Consider the following 13,679-nt stretch of genomic DNA (forward strand, 5'->3'; position numbering starts at 1 on the left):
GCTTTGCCGAATAGATACACAGTAGCCACAGTCTCATTTGACCCTCATAGTATCTCTATGAACAAAGATATTTAATAAAATACTTTCAGAATTACAATTTTCAAATATCAATAATTATGGTAAAGAGTTCTTTTGTAGATACCTATAAAACAATGATTTTTTTTTCCTAAAAGCAAAAATTTTAATTTGAAGAATTAAATTGGTTCAAAACTGACAGCACAAATAACTGGATTGATGTTTTAGTAGAGGTTTAAAAGTCAATTTAAAGGAAATATCTAATTTTAAAGTCCCCAAAGTCAATCTTAGAACATTTTGCTAGTAGTTCACAGAAATTAAAATGAGAAAACTTTCCATTTTCTACGTCATGATAGTTCAATATTGAATGAATTGTTTACACTGAACAGACACCACAAAAAATACCTTCTGAGAAATCAGGGGAAAAAAATCAAGATTAAAAAATTTCTTTATAATCAGTATCTCTGAGCTTACCCTTTTAGGTTTGCAGTTATTGTTAACTGTCAAATACATGTGGGGAAAAAAAGGGAACAATTTAGCTTATAAATAAACACCCAACTATTCAGATGCTTTTCTAGAATTTAAATGTACACCTATCAGGTGACAAGAAGCTGTCTTGAGTATCTCCTGAAAAGAAGGTGGGAATATTTTATGATCTATTCATGTCTCCTGTGAGTACTTTGAATTAAAATTGGAATTCGTAGGACCTAGTTAGCTACAGTAAAATCCTGCAATTTGTACTAAAAAATGGGAAGGCCCATCTCAGTGTAAGAATAGACATTTGTTTGTTGTAATAATAATGTCATATGTATGGTATATTTAGATATGGCCTGTCATTTTTATCATTGTGGGACGAGACCAACATAGCAAATATAAGATGCCACAGAATTCTTTGGAGTTCAATTTATATTGAAAGTAGTTTAAACTTCAGAATGACTTACTACTGCAGGTCTCAGGGAACCAGCATGAAGAACTACAGAATGTTCGAAAACACATCCATTCCTGTTTCACCAAAATTTCCTGTTTTCTGCTACCTCATCCTGGCTTAAAAGTAGCTACCAATCCAAACTTTGATGGAAAACTGAAAGGTTTGTCTTTTTAATGCATATGATTACATCACTTATTCTGATTATAAAAATGTCGTTTTATCCACTGGGCTTTTGGCTGGTAGTTTAGTTCATCCACTGATGTGAGGCTAATGATTAGAAATTGTCAGGAAAATTGGGAATTCTGGGCTGGTGCTAGAGCACGTCCTTGGTGACCTGTGGGATTCTACACTGACTGAGAAAGGCTAAATCCTGTGTTCACCTGGGAGGTAGTAACCCTCACTCTTTCACAGAGATTGCTGCTCACCTCTGAGCATTGAGAAATGCTCCTTAATGTCTTCCTGTTTAATTTTTATTATTTACATTTATGGGGAAAATAGATACCTATATTATCGGGATGTTGTATTAAGTTACATAATTAGAGATTGAACTATCACACAGTACTGAATTCAAGCTCTTTAAATTGCTACTAAAGAATTTAATTATAAATTATTTAAAAGCCTCACTAAAAATGAAATCTTCTTCTGGATAAGGACCAGTTTTTTAAAAACCAAAAGCATTAGAGTGGTTTTCAAACAGTATATACTAACAGTCTGTAATTCTCTCTGAAACAGAGGCATGTCTAACAGTTTACAATTCCAAAGCAACTCAACTTGTTTAAAAAAGGGGGTGGTGGAGGTAGGGGTCTGAGGAAACAGAAGTTAATCTTTCCTAGTAGATAATCACCAGGTCTTTATCTATTTGCTTCGTAGGTAACACAAGGTAATACAAGGACATTTCTGACTTTTTTTTTTTTTTACTTGTAAGCCTAGCATTGAACACCAATGAGTTCAGACATTTGCTTAATTTATTGTGGCCTTTCTGCATTGTGCCAGATGGGTGGTGAGACAGTAACATAAACTTCTCAGCACAATTGTTCTCAAAGGGCTTTCAAGTTATTTTTAAAAAAGGATAACATGACTTGTATTCGGTTTTATGGATCTGGTTTGAAAAGCAAACCATTTTCCCCCCTGTACCCACAGTGTTAACTTTCAGATACCTTATATTGAACTATGGCAGTTAGTATCATAAATAGAATCCCAAATTTCTCAATTATCAACATTGTTTTTATACAGGTTTTAAATTATTTTACCTTTATACAACAGAACAAATAGCAGTAGGCTATTGCGTGGATTCCAGGATCCTACAATTTCACAGTCACTTACGAATTCCGACCCACTCGTGAACACACAGACCTCTTGATACTGTGCAGTTACCTAATGGCTTCAATGTGTTGTGAATAAATTACATACAAAGAGGGCTCCCACAAGGCCTCTCTTTCTTCTCTGTAGTTGGGGAGCCGTAAACAGGCAAAGGAGGGGCAGGCCTTCAACAACAGTCCTTTATTGGGACAAAAAAACTACTCTGGCTTGTTCCTTTCCTCTAGTTCTTACATTAACTACAGTTCTTAAATTAACTAATACATTTTGCAATGGAAAATCTCAGGGAGAGGGTTTAAGACAAATTGTGCAAATGTAGAATCCCACTTTTTAACAAATTTGTTCTTCATAAAATTTTACTCATGCCTAAACATATATTGACCCACGCAATTGGTTATGAGTTTACCAAAGTGGCTAGCCTGAGAGAAAGAGCAATGAAAGGCAGCTTTAATTGTCCATCAGCAGTTCTGATGAGGCGTTGTAGACCTGCTGCGGATTCTCTGTGTGCTGAAATGTTCTACTTTGCCTCAGTTTCTCCTTGGGCAGTTTTGACAGTCTGCTATCTACGTTGTTTCTCCATCCCTTCCTGAATCTCATAATTTGGTGTGATTTCTAGCCAGGATATTTTGTCTGCTAGCCATGCTGTTCTCCAGAGGGCTGGAATCTGAGTGGTTGCCTCTGGAGAAGAAATGTCTCTGAATAAAAAATTGTGCAAAAATTGTTCTTTGATAATAGTTTCTCACATACTTACAGAAATAACTTCCCAGTTCATTATCAATAGTAATAATTGTTATAATTATTATTTGATCATGGTCCCTCGCATTATTGAAATTATTATTTCCTCTTACTATTTCCAGTGTTACTTAAACCTTATAATACTATGATTACATTTAATGGATATTAATTTAATAGCTTCCCACATAGGAAATCAAAAGAATCAAAAGCACTGAATCACATCCATTCATGCTACATTCAACCAGTTCTTACCAAGTGCCTACTGAATACCTACCCTAACTATCTTTTAATTAACAAGGAGTTACTTTTGTTTTTTGAGGTTGCTCTGTGTTATCGTGCCCAAGGTAGAACGACCAGGTAACCGCACCATAAATTGTGGAGCTGCATTCTTAGCAGTTCCAGTTAAGAAAAATAACTAAACACCATTACAAGGTGATTATTTTTAAAAAGGTGTCTCTAGTGACTTTTCAGAGTCAGGTAACCCCAAGAAAATACCTTCCTTGGTTAGTTTACACAGCAGCGATATACCAGTTCCTCTGCCCTGTGGCGTTCTTATAAAGCATGTATCATGTCCTCAGTTATTGTGACAAATAACCACTTTGACCTAGCCCCTGAATTCTTAGCAAGGTTTTACTTTTGGTGGCAAAAATTACTGAAGAAACGATGAAAGCAAATCATCATCCTGAATGATCTTCTGCTCATACATTTTTACTGAACACCTGCAGTGGCCAAAACTGATTAGTATACGTCTGCAAATTGATCTGAATGGTCTGCAGATGTTCTGGGTCATGTATTTACTGTGTTCAATTAATATTGTTAGCAAGAGCTCACCACTTGTATATGTTATGAATCTACTGTTCGTATTTTCTGAATCTAAAACTGGAATACCTGGCATTGGTCTCAGTGAGAACAGAGTTAGACTATGACTGATGCCATCTTCAGAACACATTTTTAATCCAAATACGCTGGTTACTTTAATAGTTACCACTTAGGTGAAGCAGATACACAGGTGTATCTTATTCCATTCCAATTTTGAACTCCTATAATTCCACTTCCAACTCCTATACAAGTAGTCATAAAACATGGGCACTAAAATTTCAATGCTGTACAAAACATGAAGCAAAATCTGATATCAGATTTCCAACATCATGCTCACGCATGTCATAAAAGCGGCAAGCAAGAGAAGAGAAACATGAATTCTTATGTGAATTGGTATTTCAATGTATATTGGGGCTATAAAAACAACCAGAGAAAATGCAAACACAGTCATAAGGTTTGCATCTTTAAGACCTTGGAAATCACCAGTCCCAAAGCCCGAAAAGTCAGTGATTATGCTCAAGTTCAGATTTTTAAAAAATATATAGGCAGTTACTTAGATATCAAGTCTCTGGACATATCCTGCATTTTACATATATCATGTGCATTTTGGGGGTTTTGAAATGACGACTTAAGGAATTATCACTGTTCAAAAGACTTCCCTGAAGATATATTTTCTGTGTTACTTTGCTAAATCTGTAATGTTAAGTGTCATGCGGGGTCTCTGGTCCCGCTCCCCGCACAAGAACACAGAATATGGCGAGGCCAAAAAGGAACAACAATGGAGCCATAGATAGGGGACTCATACCACTATAATCTCGCTGGCAGCTGGGCTGGAGACACAGGAAGCAGGAGCCACACGATCCGCAATCTGCTGTCCGCTTCTCTGCCTGCCTGCCTGCCAACCAACCAACCAACCAACCAACCAACCAACCAACCAACCAACACTCGCCCCCCGCCCCCAGGAGCACAGCCACGGCAGTTATATCAGTGACTAATGGCTAACCAGTTACAGCTAATGGCCAACTAGTCACAGCTGATGGCCATCTACTACCCCAGCCAGCACCTTTCCACATGAGGTCGAGAGCCTGGAAACTGCTCTCCTGGCTCTGTCCTCACACTAAGCTTAACCTAAGGCTATGACATGGGTTATATGTAATCACTTGAGCTAAACATAGTAGGTAAATAACTCAGACTACCTCTGATCTGCTCGCTATTGGGCTTCCATGGTGTGTTCTTGCCATGTTATTTTATGTTGCTGAGTTTTACCACTAGAGGTAGCATCATCATCACTATCTTGCTTGAGTTCTTACTCACCACACCATAACTAGTTCTCTGCACTGTCCGTAAGGCGGGCACACTAACATAGAACAGTTTTTGGATACGTTTTCTGGAGGGAATATTTCTTAATAGCCAGTCAATATATGGCTTTCACCCCAATTATGAGCATATATATATATATATATATATATATATATATATGAACACAAACAAGACAAAGACATCAAAATATATGAAATGGTTATGTGAATGGGGTGTAAAATATTTGTATAATGTTTAATATCAAGAAAGCTACTTTACAGGCAGAAGATAAATGTGTAATTGAAGTGGAGCTAAGAAAGACCAGACATAGAAGTTTGGGCAAGGAGGATCATTCACCTTGAGAAAAGTGGGTTTCAGAAGTTGTTTAGATGACGGGAAAGTGAGTGATGGCTTTATCTCTGGGGAAGAAATGGAGGAAATGAAAGCATGTTTTATTGTATGGCATGGAGGACTGGATAGGAGTTTTAAAATAATGATGGATTTGATTTTACTTATAGAAATAGATGATGAATTCATCAAAAACTTGAAAATCCTCATTCCTTGGTTACTTAGTCCTGAGAGCCTAGATATTAAAGAGATCAACGGGAACAAAATCACCTGCCGAGGTCTGGTGGAGTACTTCAAGGTATCACTCTCATTTCTAGTGCGTTTGTGAGTACTTAGCTTTGACATATTTGGGAATGTAGTTATTCCTTGAAACTATGACGACAAAAATGGTAGACTGTAACATGGGAACAAAGGTATAAGTAATCTATAAAAATGATAAAAAATTATTAGACTCCCAAAAGGAACTTCACTTTCTCAAATTAATTTTTTTGGAAAACTCCTTGAGGTAACTTCACTGTCCCCTTTTATCTTAAGGGAAATATATTTTGAAGTATGAGTGTATCTAAGAATTGGAAAAGTCTTATTTTTTGGGGGGAGGTGTTTCCCAGGGTCCATGCCACACAATCCTCAGTCATGACCTGTAAACTGCATTTTACCTTCATTCTGAAGATTTTCCAACAGGGCTATACCTTGCTTTTCTACTGGAAAAAATATTTCCACATTTCCCACTCTCTGTACCAAGAACCAATTTGAAGTGGAATTATTTTAAATTTGCATTTACCTGTTTACCTCGGGTAGCATCGAATACAATGCTTTTTTTTTTCCAACCAATCCACATATGTAGTGGAGAATTTCAGTTACCAATCTAATTTGTGTACTGTTGCTCCAAGGACTGAAATATCCATTTTTAAAATATACGTTTTGTCATTTAAAATGCAGTCATATACCTTCTGTATGATTACTTACTTCATCACACTCAGCAATAAATGGCATGTTATTTATTTATCTAAAATTTGAATTCTTACTGTGCATAACAGTGTGGAGAAGCTTAGAATTTAGCAGGATATTCAGGACCCCTACACAAATCTGTTCCATAAAACTTATGACGTCAGCAGGTGCAAATTCCTGTGGGTAACTGAAAAAGAAAGGTTACTCCTAGCAGAGGGATCTGAGAAAGTTTTAAAGGAGGTGGAAGTGAGTTAAGCCTTTAAAAAGAGTAGGATTGGCAAATGAAGGTGTGTGAAAAGGGCGTTTCAGGGAAAAAAGGGGGGCAGATTTCAGGAAAAGGGAACCAGAGCTAAGAGGGAATTTAAAGTATGAGAAAAAGTTCCTGAAACTGCCAAGACCTTATATTTTTTGAACTGTCAAGACCTTAGAATACAATTTAATAGAATTAGAGAAATAGTGAATGGAATTACTTGAGCATGAGTCTTTCTTTCTTTCTTTTTAGGCTTATATAAAGATCTATCAAGGTGAAGAATTACCACACCCCAAATCCATGTTACAGGTAATTATTAATCAGGAGGCATGCATTACATTTTAAAACATACTTATCACTAAAGCTAAGCTTTCCTTAGCTTTATGCTATGCTAAGCGAAAGATATGCTCCATTCTGGCTGTTAGAAATTGCCAAATAAAAATAGTGGACAAAATGATGTTAATATTAGATTATTTTTCTAATAACTGCCCATTTGTGTGTTCAGCTAAACATTTTCAAATACATATATAGCAGCCTCACTTGTGCTGAGATACAAACACTTGATACCAAAGAGTTTTCATTCTCTTTGTACTAAATTTGTTTAGAAAACAGACTCATACTATGGTTTAGATTCACACATGTAACAAAAATTAGAAAAGTAGGTCCAGGTTTTAAACAAGTGGTCTCTACAAATAAACACTTAAAAAAGGAAAAAGTAGCTTTTTCCTTACTTATTTTAAAAATTTAAGTTCATAATAGTTCCTTTTTGTTAGTGAGACATTGTGTAATCAGTAGCAGTCCTTAAACTTGACATATATTATGTGTCTGGATTTATATATTTCCCCCAACATTTGGTGAGAGGCTTAAAAATATTTTTAAATAATTTTATTTTTCAATTACAGTTGACATACAATATTATATTAGTTTCAGGTATACAACACAGTGATTAGCTATTTATATAACTTATATTGTGATCACCGCAATAAATCTAGTATCCATCTGACACTGTACATAGTTATTACAATATTATTGACTATATTCCTTAGGCTCTACTTTACATCCCCATGACTATTTTGTAACTGCCAATTTGTACTTCTTAATCCTTTTCCCTTTTCCACCCACCCCAACCCGCCTCCCAACTGGCAACCATCAAAATGTCCTCTGTATCTATAAGTTTGTTCGTTTTACTGGTATTTTGTTCTTTAGATTCCACATATAAGTAAAATCATATGGCATTTGTCTTTGTCTGATTTACTACACTCAGCACAATACCATCTATGTCCACTCGTGTTGGCAAGATTTCGTTGTTTTTTATGGCTGAGTAATATTCCATTGTATATATATGTACCACTTTATCTATTCACTCATTGATGGACATTCTAGTTGCTTCTATATCTTGGCTGTTGTAAATAATGCTACAATGAACATATGGATGTGCATGTCTCTTTGAAAATTACTGGGTCCTTCTTTGTCTTGTTATAACCTTTGTTTTAAAGTCTATTTTGTCTGGTGTACGTATTGCTACCTCAGCATTTTTTGTTGTTTCCATTTTCATGAAATACCTTTTTCCATCCCTTTACTTTCAGTCTGTGTGTGTCTTTTGATCTGAAGTGAGTCTCTTGTAGGCAACATATGTAAGGGTCTTGTTTTCCTACCCATTCAACCACCCTATCTTTTGAATGGAGCATTTAATCCATTTACATTGAAAGAAATTGTTGATAGATATGTAGTTATTGCCATTTTATTATTCGTATTTTTTATCTTTCTTTTTTTTTTTCATCTAAAAGAAGTCCCTCTAACATCCCTTGTAATACTAGTTTGATGGTGATGAACTCCTTTAGCTTTTTCTTGTCTGGGAAGCTCTTTACCTGTCCTTTGATTCTAAATGATAGCTTTGCTAGGTAATCTTGATTGTAGGTCCTTGCTTTTCATCACTTTGAATATTTCCTGCCAATCCCTTCTGGCCTGCAAAGTTTCTGTTGAGAAATCGGCTGACAATCTTATGGGAGCTCCCTTATAGGTAACTGCTTTCTCTTGTTGCTTTTAAGATTCTTTGTCTTTAACCTTTACATTTTAATTATGATGTGTCTTGGTGCTGGTCTCTTTGGGTTCATCTTTTTTGGGACTCTCTGCGCTTCCTGGGCTTGTATGTTTAGTTTCTTCACAAGGTTAGGGAAGTTTTCCATCATTATTTCTTCAAATACGTTTTCAATTCCATGTCCCCCCTCTTCTTCTGGGACCACTATGATGCAAATGTTGGTATGCTTGATGTTGTTTCAGAGGCCCCTTACACTATCCTTATTTTATTGGATTCTTTTTTCTTTTTGCTGTTCTGATTGGGTGTTTTCCGCTACTTTATCTTCCAAATCACTGATTCAATCCTCTGCTTCATCTAATCTACTGTTGATTCCCTGTAATACATCATTTCAATATTGTACTCTTCATTTCTGACTGGTTCTTTTTTATGTTTTCTATCTCCATTTTTATGTTTCCCATCTCTGTTGAAATTCTCACTGAGATCATTCAGCATCCTTATAACCAGTGTTTTGAACTCTGAGTCTGGTAGATTGCTTGTCTCCATTTTGTTTTGTTCTTTTTCTGGAGCTTTGTTGTGTTCTTTCATTTAGGCCATGTTTCTTTGTTTCCCCATTTTGGCTGCCTCGCTGTGTTTGTTTCAATGTATTAGGCAGGGCTGAAGTGTTTCCCAGTCTTAGTAAAAAGGCCTTATGTAGTACTATGTTTCCCCGAAAATAAGACCTAGCCAGACTATCAGCTCTAATGTGTCTTTTGGAGAAAAATTTATAGTAAAACTTATAGTAAAATAAGACTGGGTCTTATATAAGACTGGGTCTTATATAAGACTGGGTCTTATATTAATTTTTGCTCCAAAAGATGCATTAGAGCTGATGGTCCAGGTAGGTCTTATTTTCGGGCAAACACAGGTGTCCTGTGGTGCCCAGTGGCACAGTCTCCCTGGTCACCTGACCCAGGTGTTCCAGGTATGTACCTTGTGTGAGTTGTGTGTGCCCTCCTATTATAATTGAGCCTTGGCTTTTGTTTGCACATCAGTTGGATGTGCTGATTGGTTATGAGGACTGGCGGTGACTACAGTGGAGAACTGTTGTGCCGGGGCTGACCCTACAGAGCAGGACTTGCTTTAGCAAGGCTCTGCCTTTTGGGCGTGTTGCCTGCAGGCAGCTGGGTGGTGCTCATGCTGGGTCTGAAGCTGGCCACCGGGCCTGTCCCTGGGACCTCCTGGGAGTGGCCCCGCTGCAGCCCAAGTTCAGGTGCATTAAAAATATTTTTTAAGAGGAAAAAATCTTCCAAATGAAGATTCATTTTAGAATGATGGTTTATTGAGTAAATATCTATGTATTACGCATTGTGAAATTTTAGTTTTACTAATTTAAAAAAATGTAGTGGAAATATTTCAACAATTTCAAATTATTTTATGACCTTGGGTTCTTGCACATTTCTTGCACGATATTCATAAATGAGAGCTGCCTGTGGAAGTTTAATAAATATGAATTCCATTTTACATCATATTTTGTACTTTGTCCAAAGGCCACAGCAGAAGCTAACAATTTAGCAGCCGTGGCAACTGCTAAGGATACATACAACAAAAAAATGGAAGAGGTAAGAATTAAATATTTTAAATGATGTTTTAGATAAAATCAGTATTTCTTCCATGAGCTCATTCTTTTTTCTTCCAAGTTATACTGTATAGAGACGCAAAGAGGTGCCTTTCACTTATTCTCTCAGCCTGTGTGTATTGCACTTCTATTTATTGTACTCTTAAAACATTTTAAAAACCAAGAAAAAAACATTACGTATGCACAACTTTAAATGTATATGAGTTATCTCTATAATAGACATATTTTTTACTTTTTTTTTTTGCCAGATTTTCCCATTAATTTATAAGGTCTAGTGGCTAAAATAACATATGTTACCCTTTCCACTGTACCTCCCTACATTGCACAATTCCAATATTTCTATCTTAAATTTTTTTTAAAAACCTGTTAGAAAAAAAGACAATAAACCGTAAGGCCAATATTTCTACATATCATATTTCCTCTTTTTGTTTCAACATTCTCAATTAGGATGCATCTCATAATGATTGTGTGATAGGACACCTACTATATCTACTGTGTGATAGGTCTTTTTTCCCCTGAAAATGTTATAAAAATCAATATTACATTTAAAATTGATCGAGTCTTAGAGACAAGGGAAATATAGGATATGGAGTGGTGTTTATGACATAACTAAAGGGTAATTAGAATGAGAGCATCCTTTATATAGTTAAATCTCAAATAACCGAAGTTAAGTGGTATCAGTAACTGAGATTTCCCTTGTAACTTCTGAAAAAAATTGAAAATGTGGTCCAAGAACATGTAATGTTTCCATTTAGTCTCTTGAAGAACATACTGAATGAGTTCCATTGAAACAAAAATCAGTGAAACTGCCAAAGAAAATGTTTTTAAAAATTTTTCTTTAGAGCTTTATAGCATTGCTCATTGTTTTGAATTAAACTTCATTGGCCAAAATTACTTCAGTGCAGTCAGAAAAAATTTCCTAAAGGGACTAGTTTTCTTGAATTTGGACTTCTTCTGTGAATGAACTCAGTTTGCAGTTCACTTTGTTGCATGTCTTTTCGTCTTGAGGAATTTGAGTTAAGTTCTGGATATTCTTTCCAGTGTCAAAAAGAAAATAAAAATTAAGAATGACTTTATATAAGTCACCTATAAGGTACCAGTACCATTTATAGTCATGCCTGATAGATATGAACTTTGGAAAGATGTGGATTGACAAAACATACATGCAGCCTCCTTCTGGTTAACTAGGTAAGTGAAAAATTTTGATACAGTTGCTGATTTTAATCTGCATTGAATAAACAATACTTCTCCACTTGACAGATTTGTGGGGGTGATAAACCATTTCTGGCCCCCAATGACCTGCAGACCAAACATCTGGAGCTTAAGGAAGAATCTGTGAAGCTATTCCGAGGGGTGAAGAAGATGGGTGGGGAGGAATTTAGCCGGCGGTACCTGCAGCAGTTGGAGAGTGAAATAGATGAACTTTATATCCAGTATATCAAGCACAATGATAGCAAAAACATCTTCCATGCAGCTCGTACTCCAGCCACACTGTTTGTCGTCATCTTTATCACATATGTGATTGCTGGTGTGACTGGATTCATTGGTTTGGACATCATAGCTAGCCTGTGCAATATGATAATGGGACTGACCCTTATCACCCTGTGCACCTGGGCATACATCCGATACTCTGGAGAATACCGAGAGCTGGGAGCTGTCATAGACCAGGTGGCTGCAGCCTTGTGGGACCAGGTAGGAACACTTGTAATTCTTTTCAACTAAATTCAGCACACATTTGAATGCTGTCTGCGTACTAGACACTATGTAGATGTTGAAAATATACAGATGAACGTGATTCCAGTTTTCAAGAACTTCAGAATCAACTACCGTGTTTCCCCGAAAATAAGACCTACCTGGACCATCAGCTCTAATGCGTCTTTTGGAGCAAAAATTAATATAAGACCCGGTCTTATTTTAATATAAGACCCAGACTGATATAAAATATAATATACATAATACACTATAATATAATATGTAATACCTGGTCTTATTTTAATATGACATAAGACCGGGTCTTATATTAATATTTTTGCTCCAAAAGATGCATTAGAGCTGATGGTCTGGCTAGGTCTTATTTTTCAGGGAAACACGGTAATTATAATATAATATAGGAGGTCCTATACAAACTCTTTTCAGTTAACATTTCAGTATTTTTTAAAAATACATAGATCAGGCAGTATTTTTACTTTTTCTTATCCTAAAAGTTAAAGCTGTTACGAAAACTGTAAGAAAACACAGTTGAGTATTTAGCTAATTGTGGCTCAATTATGTTAACTTTACTTCATACTTACAACGTATCATTTGACTAGCATTGGCTTTTTTAGAAGCACATACAGCCCACTATCATAAGTCGTAACACTGTCTCTTTCAGTATAAATTCCTAAAAGCAGTATCCGATGACTTAAATGATTTCTATTTGAACTAGACATTTATACCAAGTCATGAGTCCAGGTCAGCCTCTAGATCAGATGCATACAGGTCAGCTGTCCTTTTTGATCCAATTAATATAACCTAGGGAGTCAGAGTCACCATGGTCCATTGTTCAAATCATTGATTATGGACAAGGGAGACAATTATAAACACACCTAAAACAATAATCAACTCACTGTGTCATTCTGGAAATGTCTTCACATCACTCATGAAAATTTAGGGGAATTTAGTAAAGCTTAAGTAAAGATTCTTTACAAAATTTTGGAGTTAAAACTTTTGCACATTTATGGTCTGAGGGAGCAATTAATAACTATTAATATGTAGTCTTTAAAACAGGATTGTTAAGTAATGGATTTACCAATTGCCTTTGAAAAATCTAGAGCTAAACTAATGGTAACACTATGGGAAACGAATGAGTTAAAAACTGAGTTCTCGGAGCCACTGTCTCAAATAGCCCCTCAACCTCAAAAGATTGAAGAGGGGTTGAGGTAAAAATCCCAAAGCCCTCCTAGAATATGATGCTGAAACCTACAAAGGGTATAAAATTGGCTTCTTCAAAAGATTCATATAAAATATGTAATCTAAACAGAAAAACTCTATAGGAGTATTTGTTCTTAAATGCTCACAAATTAATACTACAAAGTTGAATATCATGTTATTAATGAAGCAGGACATATACTTTTCTTTTCTCCCTTTTAAACTGCCTTTGCCACAGGGAACTACAAATGAGGTAAGTTAAATTTTTTTAATTAAGTACTATGTTTGTAAACATTCTATTTTTATTTTATAAACCAACTAGCCATTAAAGGATGTCTAAATGTAGGATAGAAAATCTTTGGTGACTACCGCTTCTGTGTTCTCCTAGCATTTACAATTTTAATTGTGAATTTTTAATATGGTTTTAAAATATTTAATTTACTCCAGACATCATGTGATT

General features: G+C 35.7%; 1 protein-coding gene across 5 annotated transcripts in view; it reads left to right on the forward strand.

The window, feature by feature from the left end:
- The window catches only part of ATL1 (atlastin GTPase 1), a 69,774-nt gene that overhangs the window by 53,711 nt on the left and 2,384 nt on the right, over positions 1-13,679 (forward strand). For 3 of the 5 annotated variants that reach the window (XM_088797332.1, XM_074327487.2, XM_019725665.3), the window contains 6 exons: positions 965-1,103; positions 5,632-5,759; positions 6,912-6,968; positions 10,224-10,295; positions 11,573-12,004; positions 13,458-13,472. In XM_088797332.1, the coding sequence (XP_088653458.1) occupies positions 965-1,103; positions 5,632-5,759; positions 6,912-6,968; positions 10,224-10,295; positions 11,573-12,004; positions 13,458-13,472 (843 nt within the window). The remainder of the gene's footprint in view (positions 1-964; positions 1,104-5,631; positions 5,760-6,911; positions 6,969-10,223; positions 10,296-11,572; positions 12,005-13,457; positions 13,473-13,679) is intronic. The other 2 variants (XM_074327489.2, XM_074327488.2) reach the window with 1 other exon arrangement.

Source organism: Rhinolophus sinicus, chromosome 3 (genome assembly GCF_057876585.1).
Source record: "Rhinolophus sinicus isolate RSI-liver-muscle chromosome 3, RSI-T2T, whole genome shotgun sequence".
In the NCBI taxonomy this organism is placed as follows: Eukaryota; Metazoa; Chordata; class Mammalia; order Chiroptera; family Rhinolophidae; genus Rhinolophus; species Rhinolophus sinicus.